Consider the following 15,395-nt stretch of genomic DNA (forward strand, 5'->3'; position numbering starts at 1 on the left):
AACAGATGCGTGGTCCTCCATGATGTCACTTCTTGTGCTAATCTGCTCACCCTGGCTGACCTCACTCTGTTTACATATGCAACCAATCTATGAGAACTCATGTACATTTTCACTTCCAGAAGAGATTTCATTTAAATTTTTTTATTTGATTTAATGTGTATATGTATAGGGACACTGTGCCCAGAGGGTTTTTTTTTAGTTAAAAGGGAGACAGGAACGCAGCCATCGTTAATGCTTTACTGTAATGGCAGGTAAAAATGTCCACAGCATGAATTGTTGTATGAAGTAGTGCCTGCCATCTTTCTTTTGTTCCTTCTGTTTTCAACATGGACCTCAGTCAAATTTAAGGCATCAGTTTCATAAAAAAATGTTTTCTCATGGTTTGGTGCAGGAGCATAAAAATGTATTTTGTAAGATTTTAAGGTTGCCTAGCGATGCAGTTGCACCATGTCTACTACAAATGTGTTTTCTGTGTATTTATTTATTCAAGTTGTGTTCATTTATTGGATGACCAAAAAAAAAAAAAAAAAAAAAAAAAACCTTTGTTCTGTTAACAGGTTTAATCACATGTTGCCTAATAATTACAGTGATCTGCAGTTTTCTTTTCACCTCATTAATCACTCGAGTTCATGATCTGCCCTGACAAATCAGTAATGAGTTCAGTGGCACCTTTGTTCTGTCCTCGACATTTCAGCAGAAAAAGGAGTTAGTTCAGATTTATTTGTGCATGCCAGCTCAGCTTGCAACGATATGTACAGCAGCACCCATCTCAACGTTTTTCCTCTCCTCTGGAAGGGATTCAGACTCTGACATGAGAAAATGACATCCTCTTTAACAATCCCACCTACACAGCCCTAGATGGCTCGGTTGATTTCCGTAAGAACATGATTGATATCCATTTCAATTCTTGGGAAAATAAACCAAAAAAAAAAAAAAAAAAAAAAAAAAAAAAAAAAGAAAATATCTTTGTCTTGTTATGTCAGCAGAGAAAATGTAGGAGCTTCTACTTCCCAGAAGTATTCACATATCATGTCATGCTCCAATTATTTCCTTTTTTGTTTAGTCTGTCTCTCCTTTCTCATTCCTTAGATTCACTCCATTTTCCGACTCCCTCTAGTCTGTCTTTTCCTTTTATCTTCATCCATCTTTTCTTTGACCCATCCCCGTTTCCATCTCTGCCTTTATTCCCATCTTCCCTTTCCCTGTCTTTATCAATCCAACTGTCGGCTCCTAAGATCTCGCTGCTCTGCCGCTTTTCATCCACACTCTCTCCCTCTTTGATGTGTTGCTGCACTGTTGCCATAGCAACATGTGATTCGGGACACTCTGTACATCGTCTCGTGTGTGTGTATGAGACAACAAGAGGATAAAATGTCTGCAAAAAAAAAAAAAAAAAAAAAAAAAAAGAAGACAACATCTGTATATGTAAGACTGACAATAGTACTACCAGTAAATAATTCAATCAAGATCACAAAACAAGAAACAATTGTGATTATAAAATTACAGAGTCAAATTGCCTGAGGTAGACATGAGGTTAGTGTGAGATAACTAAAGATTAAGAAGCAGAATAAGTAGCAAAGAGAGAACTCCTGTTGGGAAAGAAATGAATACATGAATCTTTTTCAGATGATAGTGAGCAGGAGAGGCAGAGGTGACAGGGACTGGTGAAGGGAAAAAATTAGCAAAGTACAATTAAAGGTATGCATTAAAAAGAGAGGAGCAGTAGAAAACTATGGATAACGAGTACAGAAGAAAAAAAATTAATCTGATTGCAAAGCGAATAAAAGAAATCTCAGAACTCTAAACGTGTTTTCTCGGAATAAATAATGGTTTTCACAGGAGACAAGGTGAGAGCTTGAGAAGGTTAGAGCCAAATAGAGGCCGGTGTGTTGGTGTACCAATGCAGGACTGGTTGCCTGGTAACGGCTGCTGGGTAAAGTCTCAGCTGCCTGATTGGAGGAGAGTCTGGTGTGATTCAGCCTTGTGTTACGCAGCCATTCCTCTGTGAAAACCAGCAGAGGTCTGGAAATATTCAAAACCTTTAATGTTACAACAAAAGACTGCTGATGAGGCTGTGCTGTGTGAAAAGGGGTGGGCGGTGGGTGGAGCCACAGCTAGAGGCATGGGCGGAGCTGGCCTTAGAGAAATAGCTACACAATGTTTGTGTGTAAAAAAAAAAGAAGATTCAATTCAAGAATCAAGACCACAGACTGACTGAGAAAAGATGGGCAGATAGATCTCTTGTACATTATTTCTGGAACCAAAATCCTAAGATGGTGACTTAAAGCCAGATGACACTATACATGTCCATAGAAATTACCTGTCATCACCAGGTGATGTCTCTCATTTTCCAATGAGAAGTGAGTTGCAGGCATGTCCCTCATCTAACATGTTCATGAACCCAACCAAAAACACATAAAATAAAATTTGGTTGTAGCTATGCTACATAGGTACTATGAGTGCATACTGGACCAAACTAAGATATTTAAATGCAAACACAGGCTGGTAGCCGAGTGTTTTATGTACCTTTACAAGCTTAAAACAACATCAACATTGGATTTATTTTAGCAAGACTAACACCTGCCGTGAACAATAAGAGAAAATGCATAAAAGGACTAAATAAGAACTGGTGCTAAATGGCTACTGGTTTTAGACTAAATAGTGTTAATGTACTGATGAACACAGACAAACTGTGATGTTACTGGTATTATCATGAGTACTATTTATAACACTAGTAATAATATATAAGTGCTAGGACTGGAGAGTAGCATCAAATTCTGCTAATCAAATCTGTGATGGCAGTGGTAAGTTGGAAGTTTCTAAGAGCAGAGAGCTCTCATGAAACAAGACACACCTGGTAGGGTGATAGTAGGGTGAATATGTCATCCATCTACCTCTTAAACCTCCAAACAAAATATCTCTTAATATTTCATATTTGAAATTTTGTTTGCCAAAAATATGATCCTGCCTAATAACAAGGGTTATAAATTCTTCAATAGAGGGTGTGATGAGGGGTGACATACCAGTAAAGATGGGACAGAGCTTCTCCCAGCAGGTGATGCCACCCTCAGAGGTGAACTGACCTAGGGCTACCTCCAGGAAGAAGACTGGCAGACCTCCGCCAAACAGGAAAATGAAGTAGGGGATGAGAAACGCACCTAGATGGGAAACAAAAGACAGAACATAGACATGTAAATATCATCTGTATGTAATCTAATCAGAACACTGCAGCGGCAGCAAATGTTTTCTTGAAACTTACCTCCACCATTTTTATAGCAGAGGTACGGGAAACGCCACACGTTCCCTAAACCAACAAAGCCGCCAGCAACAGACAGAACAAAGTCCAACTTGCTGGCCCACTTCTCCCGCTGGGGGTGTTTGCCCTCTGCCTCATCTTCAGGCCGAGTACCAGGGCTCTTACCAGGAGATGGCTTCAGAGTGTCCTTATGAAAGTCCTTCAGGCACTGAAGTTTCTCTTTTTGAGCCATTCTGCAGAAACAGGAAACAAAAAAACCAAATCGTTACATTAATAGTTTTATATATTTTCCAATTTTGACTGAGACACCTGATTGTGTTAAAATCTATGTCATCAATTACTCTGTGTCATTTAGTCTGTACCTTCATTATATATCATAAGCCAGGTCATGCACTAGGTCAGATGTAAAGCAAAATGTGGCACAATTTTCACCGACTAGCACAATCAGCCTTCCTTAAATATTAGTCTGACATGGCACCGGAGGAAGGATTTGTTAACCCTTGCTGCAACAACTAGGATGTATAACAACATTCTTAGTATTATATTTCTCCTAAAACGTGACAAGGGATTTTATCATTTCCCTTCTGCTTTCAGCTATTTGTTAAAAACAAGGGGGGGGGTTAAATCACAATCTTTCTTCTTGACTACTTTGACAGTCTCAGATTTATACTGATGAGGTTTGAGTGTTAACACAAATGAGGCGGCACTGGCTGTGCAAGCCACACATCCCAGAGTTATTACCCAGCCACAGCGCCATGTTGTTGGTTTTACTGAAGTGGTTTTTGTTTCCAAAGTAATCTGTAATTGTATGCATTAACAGTTATTATAACAAACCTGACTGGATAAACATCCCAGGGCTAAAATTAAGAAGCAAAACATAACCTAGAGAACCAGAAACATCACTTCATCTTTCAATGATTCCAGTCTAATTATTTTTAATAATTTGTGTTTAAGAGGATTTTTCCATGAAAGTGGTTTCAATGCTGGACGAAAGCCAGTACTCAAGTTAGCAGTTTTTTTTAGTTTTGACTGAAAAAGTACTGGATTCAGTCGTTGATACTGAAGCACCCACCAAAAAGTGGGTCAGAAACCAGCTGCTTGAAACATCGATTAGAAATTAGACATTGATTTGCAGGGAAAATGAGACAATTTAAGTATTTAGCAGTAATTTGTAAGCAAAATGTAATTTTTTTTGTCTCATTTATGACATTGCGGAGCTTCCTTTGCTGGAGCAGAGTTCTGCTATCAAAGAGATATCTAACCAAATGGTCCTCCATTCTGTTTTACTTCCAGATTGACATAAATTAATTACCTCTGTGTCAAAATGAATTAAGAAGCAACTGCGTTCAGTCCAGACATTCTCTTGTTGCTTTTCATTGCACATCATCATTTTAGAGTCCACAAACATGCAGGTTCTGTGGCTGAGGCTCTGAGTGAGCTCATGAATGAAACATTTCTGTTTAAAGAGGACTGAGGCAGATTTTTTCTGTGATAATAAGATTAGAGAATGTCTTCATTTGGGATCTAAATTGGATTTGCTGATTTCAGTAACAAATTTGCTTTCTTTCCTTTATTACCAAAATTACAAAAAACCTACATACCTAGATACAAAACCTACATGCTTTGTTTAAATGAGTAAGCCATATTTACACAGATGTGACACAGGAAATCTAAACTGTAGTCTACTTCCTCCTTCCACACTTCCTTGTTGACTACAAAGCCAAGTGATCGTGGTCACAATGACAGAACTGGAGCTGTAAATTTCCACCTGACAATGACTGTGAGAGTGAGAAACTGTCAGGGGGCAAGACAGACATACTTAGTAGTCAGCACATGTCTGTAACTGTGGTAAATGTAATGTCCTTATCTCTTTCCATCTACCAGACTGCTGCGCCCTCAATTTCTCTTTGCTTCTCTCATCCATTCCTTCTAAATTTAACCTTTGAGAAAAAGACCACATTTCAGATGAATCCCCCGTGGCTTCCTTCGTCACCGCCTGCAGTTTACAAGCATTAATTCTTTCGAAGCGGTCCCTTAGTCTTAACCCGAAGTATTCAACTAAAATTTGAAGAGGTCCAGCTAGAGAAGGCCTTTTGGAGCCAAGGTCCGGGAGATCATAATAACTATTTAGTGTGATATACACACATAGTGTCTATATGTACATTAAAGATGTTTAATAACTGGAACTTTTTAACTTTAATTGAAATAAGACAGCTGTGGACAGCTGTAAGAGAATCAGGAAGGCTTTGTAACAGGAGCAGGGCCAGCCCAAATAAGCAGCTTCACTCAGGAAAACAAACCCTACAACTCGCAACTGATGATATGCACAAGCGATTTCACAGAAAAACAAGCCCACTACCTGGTTTTGTTTTTCCTTCTACTGTCTTGTGACCTGCCTCTTAAACTCTTTTCTGTTTGCGCTGTAGTATAAAGTTTACTGCAGGAAGCCTTACAGACTTACAGTAGCAACTTGGCTGAGTGCAGTGTTGGGTAGCTACGCCGTTACTTTTGTCAGTAACTAATACTCTAATGCATTACTTTTTAAATAAATTAACCCAGTTGCAGTAAATATCATCAGTCGCAGGTTTTTGGGCTTGTTTTCTTAAGTGTAGTTTCTTACTTGGTCTTCCTGTGCTCCCTTTATGAAGCCCTCCTGATTCTATCACAGCTGTCCACAATAAAACAATAATCCTTGGATGCGGAACAGGAAACATGAACACAAAATTCCTTTTTCTCAGGAACTAGTGTCCCCGTCCCCATTTCCTTGGTTACCACGGGCGTCCGAACCGGCACACGACTGCCCACACACACAATTTCACTTGACAGAGAGACAGAGACAAAGCCCGCGAATAAATAAAGAAATATGTAAATAAAAATTTATAAAATAAAAAGTAGGAGAAAGTGCATTGAAGACCTCAATGTGCAGCACAGATTTAATTTTTGAGCAGCTGTTACATTTTTAATTTCTATTTATTTATTGTTTCAAATAATCTGATGGCCTGACTTAAATAAATTAGAAGTAGAAAAAATACTTTGTGTTTGAGTTTGTTTTATATTTAGTGTAAGTAATCAGCTACTGATAGCTACTAGGGGGTGCATTCTCACCAGGATATCCTGCTAGACTAGGTATGACTGGGGGCTTGGTTCAATTGGGGGGTGCGCAACATTCTTTCAACAGTGCAGAATGAAGAGACGAGACACACATAAAAGAAGAAAACTTCTTCACCTACTGGTTAATGCAGAACAAGTGCTGTTTCAACCACATAACAACAAACTATGGAGCTACATCAGATTCTATCAGTACTGAGATGGCCATATCAGAACTTTAACAGAGTTCTTACATATCTGACCACCAGCCATATCTCCCGTCCAGACCTGCCCATACGTGCATATGTTTTGGTTGCTTTTACCCACAATGCACTTTGTTCTGTAGTCTACTTCCTGTATTTGGTCCACTTCAAGCGGACAGAGACCCACAGTCGGCGGACCAATTCTGCTTCTTTGATCCGAGTTTGTGCATTCACAACACTCCAAACAAAACGGACTTTGAGCAAACAGACTAGGGTTCGATTCAAAAAGGCTGGTGTCAATGTGCCCAAAGCCTGATCAGCCTAAGACACCACCAGCAACTCAACAAGTTAAATCTGAATCCCTGAACAAAAAGACTTCAAGATGACTTTTCAGATGGGGATTTCACAGACTTTCTTTCAGAGTTAGCGATAAAGGTCAGAGCTACTGTCATGAATTGTCAGACAGCAGCAGCTAGGTGTTAGCAGAAACATTTCTTGATCAAGTGGCTATATCAACACAGCCAATATGCAAAAAAGTCTGGTGGAGAACCACTGACATTCCCAAAGCTTTAAATGAAGCCGTTTGTCAAAGCTTGCAGCATCTGATATAAATCCAGAAGGTGTTCTTTTGTGATGCAACTGCTCCAATGTCAGTTTGGCGTGTTTACTTATGAAACTAGAAGTACACAGAGAGTGCAGAGCTCTGTCAAGCCCACACACATTTTTGTGTTAGAAGCTCTAATAGCAAGATTATCCAAACTGGATCCAAAAACAATGCCGTCAAATACATGACCTCAGCCTTGGCGGAGGTAATAAAAATAGAAAAAAAAGGGGGTATAGGGAGAGTTGGGGAAAAAATATCCCATAACCTAAAATTATGTGTTCTAAATAAATTTGTAGCATTAATTATTTTGCTTCTTTCCCATTTCATTGGTTTGTTTTGGTTTAAGCGTCACAAGTTAGGAGTCAAACTGACTTTGTTAAGTTTAGCAAGGATAAAAGAGGACAGATTTGTGACAGAGTTATTCATCTTGTTCTATGGTACCCATGTCCAATCCTTGAGATCTACTGCCCTGCAACTTTTAGATGCATCTCTTCTTCAACACACCTGAATCAAATGAATGGCTTGTTACCAGGCCTCTGCAGAGCTGAATGACATGCCGATGAGGGAATTCAGCCATTTGACTTAGGTGTTTCGAAAAGAGGGTTGCGTCTAAAAGTTACAGGATAGTAGCATTCGAGAACTGGCATGCCTGCTCTACGGGTTCTGAAGTCACTGCATGGAAGTCCAGTGTCCTGTCTAATGTGAGCTCACACACTCACTAAAAACCAGCACAACACACATACACACACACACACTTTACTCCCCAACCACTTATATAACTCACTCTCCTATTTTGAGACCATGTACATTTCCACTGGAATGACCGCCTATTAAATCCACTCATCCATCCACCCAGTCCAACTTCTGCTCTTCGTTTCTTCACTCCTCCCCATTTTCTCCTAGTTTTTCATCCTCTTGTTTACTTTATTTTCCTTATCCTTTGACTCTTATTTATTCCTCCTTTTTTGTTTCTAGCATGTCAGTAACCCTACTTAATAATTAAATGATATATCCACATATACACTAAAGTGATGCCCTTTCATCTTTTTTTCAACCTCCTTTGCATCTCCCTCCCTTGAACATTTTTGTCTGATATTCTAATTTTACAATAATATGAATTTGGTAAAGCTCAAAAAAATAGAAAAGGGAAAGAAGAGAGAAAAAAGAGGGATGTGGGTGAAATAGAGGAATGTGGTATAATAATGAAAAAAGGCTGTTAAATATTAATTCAGAAAAGGAAAGTGGTGAAAAAAGGAGATAAAAAAGGCAGGAATGAAAAGGGAGGACTATGCAGACTGGCTTCTAGAAAGTAAACATGACACAAGATGTGACCAAATATGAATTACATGCAAAAAGCATAAATAAAAAGATACCAAACAGACAAAAAAAAGGACTTAGAGACGACAGTCTAAAGCATCAGTGTAAGAGCACATGAAATAAAAACGGTACAAAAGTGAAAACAGGAAGCATGAAAGTTAATGAAAAATGGGGAGCAGCCCAACTGTTATCTAACCAGAGTCAGCAGTCTCTTAGTAAGTTTCTTAATTACATTCAACTCCTACAAGTTACAAAACATCAAGGTTTAGGACCAAATATTTTCTTCTACTCTGTCCGGAATGACTTTGCATGATTTTATTCAAATACCTGCAACCTAAACCTCCGTCTCCATAGCGCTGCTGACTTGCAAATGTCATTTTGCTTATCAAGAAGCAGTTTACTAGTCACAACAGTTCACCAGGTTTGACTTGTACCTGCATTTGTCTCCTAATAAATAAGCAGGAAAAACCTTAAAGTGTGCAGCCAGAAAAACCAACCTGTGAATTTCACATGAACTCTGCACAGGGCAAGATGATAACCATCTAGCATGAGTAAGTCTGAGTGATAAGATAACAAAGAAACAACTAAATAACAGAAATTCTTCTAATTTTTCATATGAGGCTGTATTTAGAGCCATACAATAATCTGTACATAAGACATCATTTAAATGAAATGCAGCAACACGTCACTTTAAATTAAGGCTGTCAAAAATAACGCATTAAAGGCAGTAACTAATTTATGTAATTAATTACGTTAAGAAATTTAACGCATCCGCAGCATTTGTCATACATGACAGCGAGACATGGAGATGTCTAAAGGTGAGCTGGTTTACTCTATGGATGGATTTGAGGGCGTCACACCGGTGATGGATCAGGATGTTTTAAACCAACACTTTTCCTGGTGAGAGGGTTCAACACCTGCACTTTTCCTGCATTAAAAAGCTTTTGACGTATTTGCACAAACGTTACTGTTCCAATCGTCTCTGTAGCTGTAGCCTCCTCTTCCACCTCCCTCTCCTCCCCTGTTGTGAATCATGATGGCTGTCAGTGCTCAGCTGATAGAGTGCTGCCTACAGAAAAGCCAGTCTTGTTTCGTTTGTTTATCATTCAGTTGAAAAGTTGGAAACCAGCTGTTCATGGTTCACACCAGCACATATTTACCCAAAAGTATTGTTTTTGGACGTGCTAGCTAAAGAACTAAGCTACATTTATCAGTCTCATGTCAATCAGACTCGTGTTACTGTCACGAGAATCTTAAGAATGAAACATGTTGATAACAGTCTATTTCAGTTAAATATCGTTTGCCTTTATTTCATATAACTTCAGTATTATTGAGGTTTGTTAGTGTCACAGCTGTATAATCTACTAGTCATCAGACAGCCATGCACACATCTATGACGATAGATCAGGCTCAGATATCTACATCGACAGAAGCAAAGAGACGTCTTCTCTAAATCCTTGTTGCTGTGCAGATGTTGGAGACACAGCTCAGATCATTTATGGGTCATGAATGGTGTGAGAGGTTCTGAGATACAAACCAGAGCAGGACCTTCTCTAACAAAGTAGCTGACAGGTGGTAGAAAGGATTTATATATTTTAGCTATGCAGGGGTGGGTCAGGAAAAGGTTTTGATGGAGGACCAAGTAGGGATACTGACCAGGAAAAGGTTTGCACAAATGACATATTTTATAAAGTTTTTATGTAATCTTAAACTGATTATTACAACTAAAGTGATCGTCTAATGTAAAAAAAAGTGAAGAAAAACCGAAGTGAGCTTTGGCTCTTTCTGTTGATATAATACAGTAAAAACGGGCATATTTCAGGCATAGTCGCGAATGGTGATTAATCGTGATAAATTTGTAAACAATGATTAATCTGATAAAAAAAAATTTTTTTTTAAAAATCGTTTGACAGCCCTAGTTAAACATCTTGTTTTGGCTTTGATCACTTTAACCCCCCCCCCAAAAAAAAAAAAAAAAATCTGAAAACCCCCACTCTTATGATTGATTACCTGATTACTGAAGACAGCAGTTTTTTTTTTTTTTTTTGGACACTGGGCAGCTGTTCTGTGTGCCACTAGAGGACTCAGGTATTTTAAGTGCCAAATTAGAACAAGGCAAGTAGCACGACTTTTTTTTTTTTTTTTGGCATATCCTAATAAAACAGCTAAATCTGAGTGAGATCTTTGAGTTGACTGAGTACTCCTGCTCAGTTTCATCCTCAAATTTCAATGCACAGGTCTGTCGAGCTACAGTTACAATGTCCAACTGCACAACCGTCCTTGTGACAGCACACAAGCACAGGAAGGGTGCCAATTTATTCACCAAAAAATTATCTAGTTTTTGCTGCCATAGCTCCAGATGAATCCCCTTATAACTGCTAAGACACGGATCTTAAACTCAGATCCTCAAGGGCCATTGTCCTGCAGATTTTATAAGGTTTCCCGCTTTAATACCCGACTTGAATTAATGGGTCTTTGTGCAAAACTTTATAATAAACTGTTGGATTATTTTTATTTGAATTTGGTGTGTTGTAGCAGGAAAACATAAAACCTGCAGGACAATGGCCTTCAAGGATCGGAGTTTGAGATCCCTCTAAGACATGCTACATCACAGATCAAACTGACAAAGACAGTGTCGTCCCACCCCCCCCCACCATACATAATCCCCATGTTTCTTAAAAACTCTTGGATCACTCTTCCATGTTGAAAGGCAGAACTCCTTCCTCGTGTAGCAATGTCTCCGTCAGCAGACTGAGGTTGTTGGTGTTTGAATTTCTGATCTTTTCTTGAAATGCAACCCTAACTTCATCGAGGATCCAAAAGTTTGTATTTGAACCAAGAAAAACCTGAAAGTGTGCATCCAGAAATAGAAAACTGGGACCTGAAGCAGTCACTGCTAAGGAGTGGATGATGGGAACAAAGCAGGAAGATACAGACCCAGTCTGCACTGACTTCACAAATGACTGCTACTAATGAGTTGTCAGAACAAAGATTTGTCTCTATCCAGTTTATTAAGCTATTCTATAAAAATGTCAAGTTTTGATTTGTTTTGTCATTAAAAAGGGTTCTTTTGTTCATTTTTATTCTAACTCATTCTGATAATCTACTTTTGCTGCAGCTTTAAAAATTTAATTTGCATCTAGCAGCCACAAGAGGATGCTGGCCTGTCACTCATCCTGCATCAAACTGTATGACTTCACCCTAATGATGCTATGAAGAGGTGAATTTGGCATCAGGCTGCAAGTGAAACTGATACAATTTCCAATAACATTATGCTTTACTCCGCTGCTGGCTGTTAATTACCATCTTTACTGCTTTCAAATTCAGCTGCCAAGTTAAATAAACTCTTAAAAAGCAGTTCAAACTACAACAAGAGTTATACAAAAATCATAAAAGCTTAATGGTGCAGCTCTAATATGGGAATGAGAGTCTATGTGGGTCACTGGTTAATTTCAGTTAATACTGTATGTACAGCGCACGTGGAAGTGCAGCCCCATCTGAAGTCAAGGACACATGGATGTAAAAGGTTTAACAGCAGATGCTGCAATTTACCTTTGCAACATTTTAATCCTTAGTGTCAATGTAGATTCTCTCCACCTTTCTCAGTTTACATCTGTAGAAACTACACTGGGAATGTGGTCATCCTCATAGTTGACATTTCACCAAGACAGACACAAACACGCATTTTCCACAAACCTCAGGTTACAGACTTAATAAATCATTTAACAACAAACAAGTCTCCAGTGAATACAGAAGCTATTGGTGCTGGTTTGACAGACCGAGAGGAAGACAAACAACAATTACTGAAAAACTACAAACCTCCAGTATGTTTCCACTTGCTGCTTGGCACAACCTTACAGTTGTTAAACCGATCCAGCCCATAAAAACTGTTAAGATTAGCATCTGTAAACATGCAACTTAAACTGTTTTCCCCGAAACAGTCTGGACAAATCACATGTCATCTATAAGATCTTGTTTCCAATAACAAACCTTTTGAGTTTGTCTACACAAGACAGGAATGTATCTCAGATCAGTTTGCATCAAAATTCTAAGATTTGAAGACAAACTGGCATTTAGGCTGCAGCTTGCAGAAAATTAAACAAGTTAGGTGAACAAACAAAAAACTGAAAACTACAGGACATGACCCTGAATGCGTTTAGCTCCACACGACCCTGAGCCAAGTGACATGCATCCGTTTGACAAGGACTCCACAGCAGTTTAGATTAGATTAAAACATGGGGCCAAGATAAAAACACACACCCACACACTCAGAGAAGTGTGTGTCCGGACCAACACACTCAGAGAAGTGTGTGTCCGGACCAACACACTCAGAGAAGTGTGTGTCCGGACCAACACACTCAGAGAAGTGTGTGTCCAGACCAACACTGGTCTGCGTACCAGGTTATCAACCAGTCGGTGTCCCAGCTCAGAAAAGCTCATTCTTAACAAGTCCAAAATATTTCATCATATATATTGTTTCCATATTTTATCTTTTTATACTCTAAAAGTAGCTGAACTCAGAATGTAACCAATACGAACTTCTTGACATTGTGTTGTGAGGAAAAATTTGTTGCTTTTGCTCCAAATCACTGGCTTAAGAATTTTGCAAAGGGGGGGGGGGGGGGGGGGGGAACAATGGGTGAAAAAAATCCTTGAACATTTGCCATTTTGAGGGACAAAATATCAGAAGGTAACAAATGCATAAAAATTAAATCCAACTACTCAAAAGCATCCAACATTTGTACAGCACACTTTGAACTACCTGGGTGTTGGTTGCAGCTTATTAAATTGTTTAAGGATTACTTAAAATACTATTACTTTTTAATGAGCCTGAACGTTTTTGCAATAATTTCTTCAGCCAGCAGTGGAAAATGTAGCATTAGAGCTTAGCTGAACTCTCGGTGTTGAAAGCCCTGGTTAATTTTCCAACATTGAAACTCATCCAAAATGGAACAAACTACTTGCTATCTGAACCCAACCCTTCTCAATCCACCTTGAGGCTCTCGTTAAACCCTTTCACCTTCTTCTTTTTCTTCTCCGCCAGGCATTACAAGACTTCCCACACGATCTCTTATTAGGAACAACTAAATCAGTCTGCTTGTTTAATGTGTTATAAATAGTAGGCGCAGGTCATTACCAACGCGTTTACTGTCAAGAGCATGAAGGAAAAGTGTTTTAAATACACAGGAAATGTCTTTTTTAAATGTTGTTAGTCAAAAAGAGGAAATAATAAACATTTTAAAAGCAGGAAGCGAGATAAATGTAGAGAGAGGCTGCAAACAGAGAGAGGGAGGCAGAGAGCCTGGCGGTGAGGAGATGCAGCGCGCGATGCGTTCAGAGCGACAGACGAGCATCTCCGCCTTCTCGCCACTCCGCGCGCCTCACTTCCCCTTTCTGATGCCGTTCAGCGACAGATTGCAACCACATCGAGTCAGTCAAATGAAGGGGGAAGCGGTGCAGCTACCTCTTCGTGTTTGTTTGAACAGCTTGCACGTTCATAAAAATTCAAAACAAGATAAATAAAAGTCAGAAAAGACAGCGGAATGGCTGTACATCAAAGAATAAGGGACTGAACACCTAACGAAAGGGTTGTTTTACGTCCCAAACATAACTGACAGGCAAAGCATGGTAACACAGGCAAATAATAAACTCAATTCTTTAACAAAAATGCCTAAAAGATAGCTGTGTAATAAAAAAAGACACACGCGAAACGATTTGCTAGAGATTTAAAATTTATCAAGTTGAATATAAGCTGTGGAGACAATGCAACTCCATTGGATCCTCTCTGAGCGCACGAATCAAAAAAGAGATCAGTTTTTAACCAAATCTACATCTCAGCTACTCAACCGGTTTCACAATTTCATAACATATCTGCGTGCACACACGCAGCAGCATTAAAAAACAATTAAGCGGTGTGTGATGAAATGCTTCTATCCTACGTATTCATGCAAATAAACTTATTTGTGTTGTTTCCGCTTATCTCAATTTGGAGCGAAACTATTTTCATTCAAGGCAGCAAAGATGCAAATAAATGCAGAAAAATCATCATTCTGAACAAAAATCTGCTAATAAAAGCAGCACAGCCACCCCTCTCGGCCCATGTTTCATTTGTGATGTCGTTTTATTTATTTATTTTATTATAATTCTTTTACCTGCTACGCTGATGTGATTCTTGATATTATTTTGTCCTTTTAACGTCCTTTGCGCGTGGTCCCTTGTCTGTTTCGTCTTGTCCGTGTCCTCTCGTGTCGTGTGAGCAACTGAAGGCTGGACGCGTCGGAAGCCTATATTTTGGCCTATTTATAAGCTTCTCTTCCTGACCTTTGTCTCTTAAAACTGGGGGACCAAGAGACATCAGCGGCAGTGGAAAATCACCGGCCTGCCTCCTCTCAGAGCAACAGGAGAGCTGTGTTTCTGGTGCGTTCAGGGTGCAACAGCAACCTCGGAATGTTTACCACATGCACGTTTACAGGAGACCAACCCCCACTGTGTAAATTTCAGCTGGCGATGTCGATTTCGCAGATTAGTTATAATCTTCCAAATTCATCTAAAGAGAGCGTAACTTTGCGAGAAAATGGTAAAATCACCCGGTGCTATCGTAAAGACTGAAACATATTAAGCTATGTGCACATTTTCTCCTCATCACGTAGCTCTAATCCGAAACCTATTTTATCATTAATCCCCGACAATAATTACTGAAAGACTCCACTAAGCCTCGTGGATTTCGTTTTCTATTTTCAAACGCGGATATGGAGGTTTACGAGCAGTACGCGAATGCAGCATTAAGGATCATTAAAGTGGCAGCTCCCCCCACCCGTTTAGTTAGCATCTTATCCGGCTCTTTGCGGACACACGCTCAGATTCTCATCCGTGCTCTAAACTGTGGTCACGCCCCCTTCATGCGCGTGGCACCAGGCTTTGAAGTGCA

The 15,395-nt window shown here is 39.3% G+C and overlaps 1 protein-coding gene across 2 annotated transcripts in view; it reads right to left on the reverse strand.

The window, feature by feature from the left end:
- LOC121635674 (sodium- and chloride-dependent taurine transporter-like) overlaps window positions 1-14,864 on the reverse strand; it is a 31,172-nt gene extending 16,308 nt beyond the window's left edge. The window contains exons 1-3 of one of the 2 annotated variants that reach the window (XR_006009511.1): window positions 14,620-14,864; window positions 3,260-3,489; window positions 3,024-3,158 (exon numbers count right to left, since the gene is read on the reverse strand). Coding sequence is in view for 1 of the 2 variants with exons in the window: in XM_041978961.1 (XP_041834895.1) it covers window positions 3,024-3,158; window positions 3,260-3,488 (364 nt within the window). In the remaining variant the exon portion in view is untranslated. The remainder of the gene's footprint in view (window positions 1-3,023; window positions 3,159-3,259; window positions 3,490-14,619) is intronic. The other variant, XM_041978961.1, reaches the window with a different exon arrangement.
- Between the last annotated feature and the right edge of the window lie 531 nt (window positions 14,865-15,395).

The sequence above is a fragment of the Melanotaenia boesemani genome, chromosome 3 (assembly GCF_017639745.1).
Source record: "Melanotaenia boesemani isolate fMelBoe1 chromosome 3, fMelBoe1.pri, whole genome shotgun sequence".
Taxonomy (NCBI): Eukaryota; Metazoa; Chordata; class Actinopteri; order Atheriniformes; family Melanotaeniidae; genus Melanotaenia; species Melanotaenia boesemani.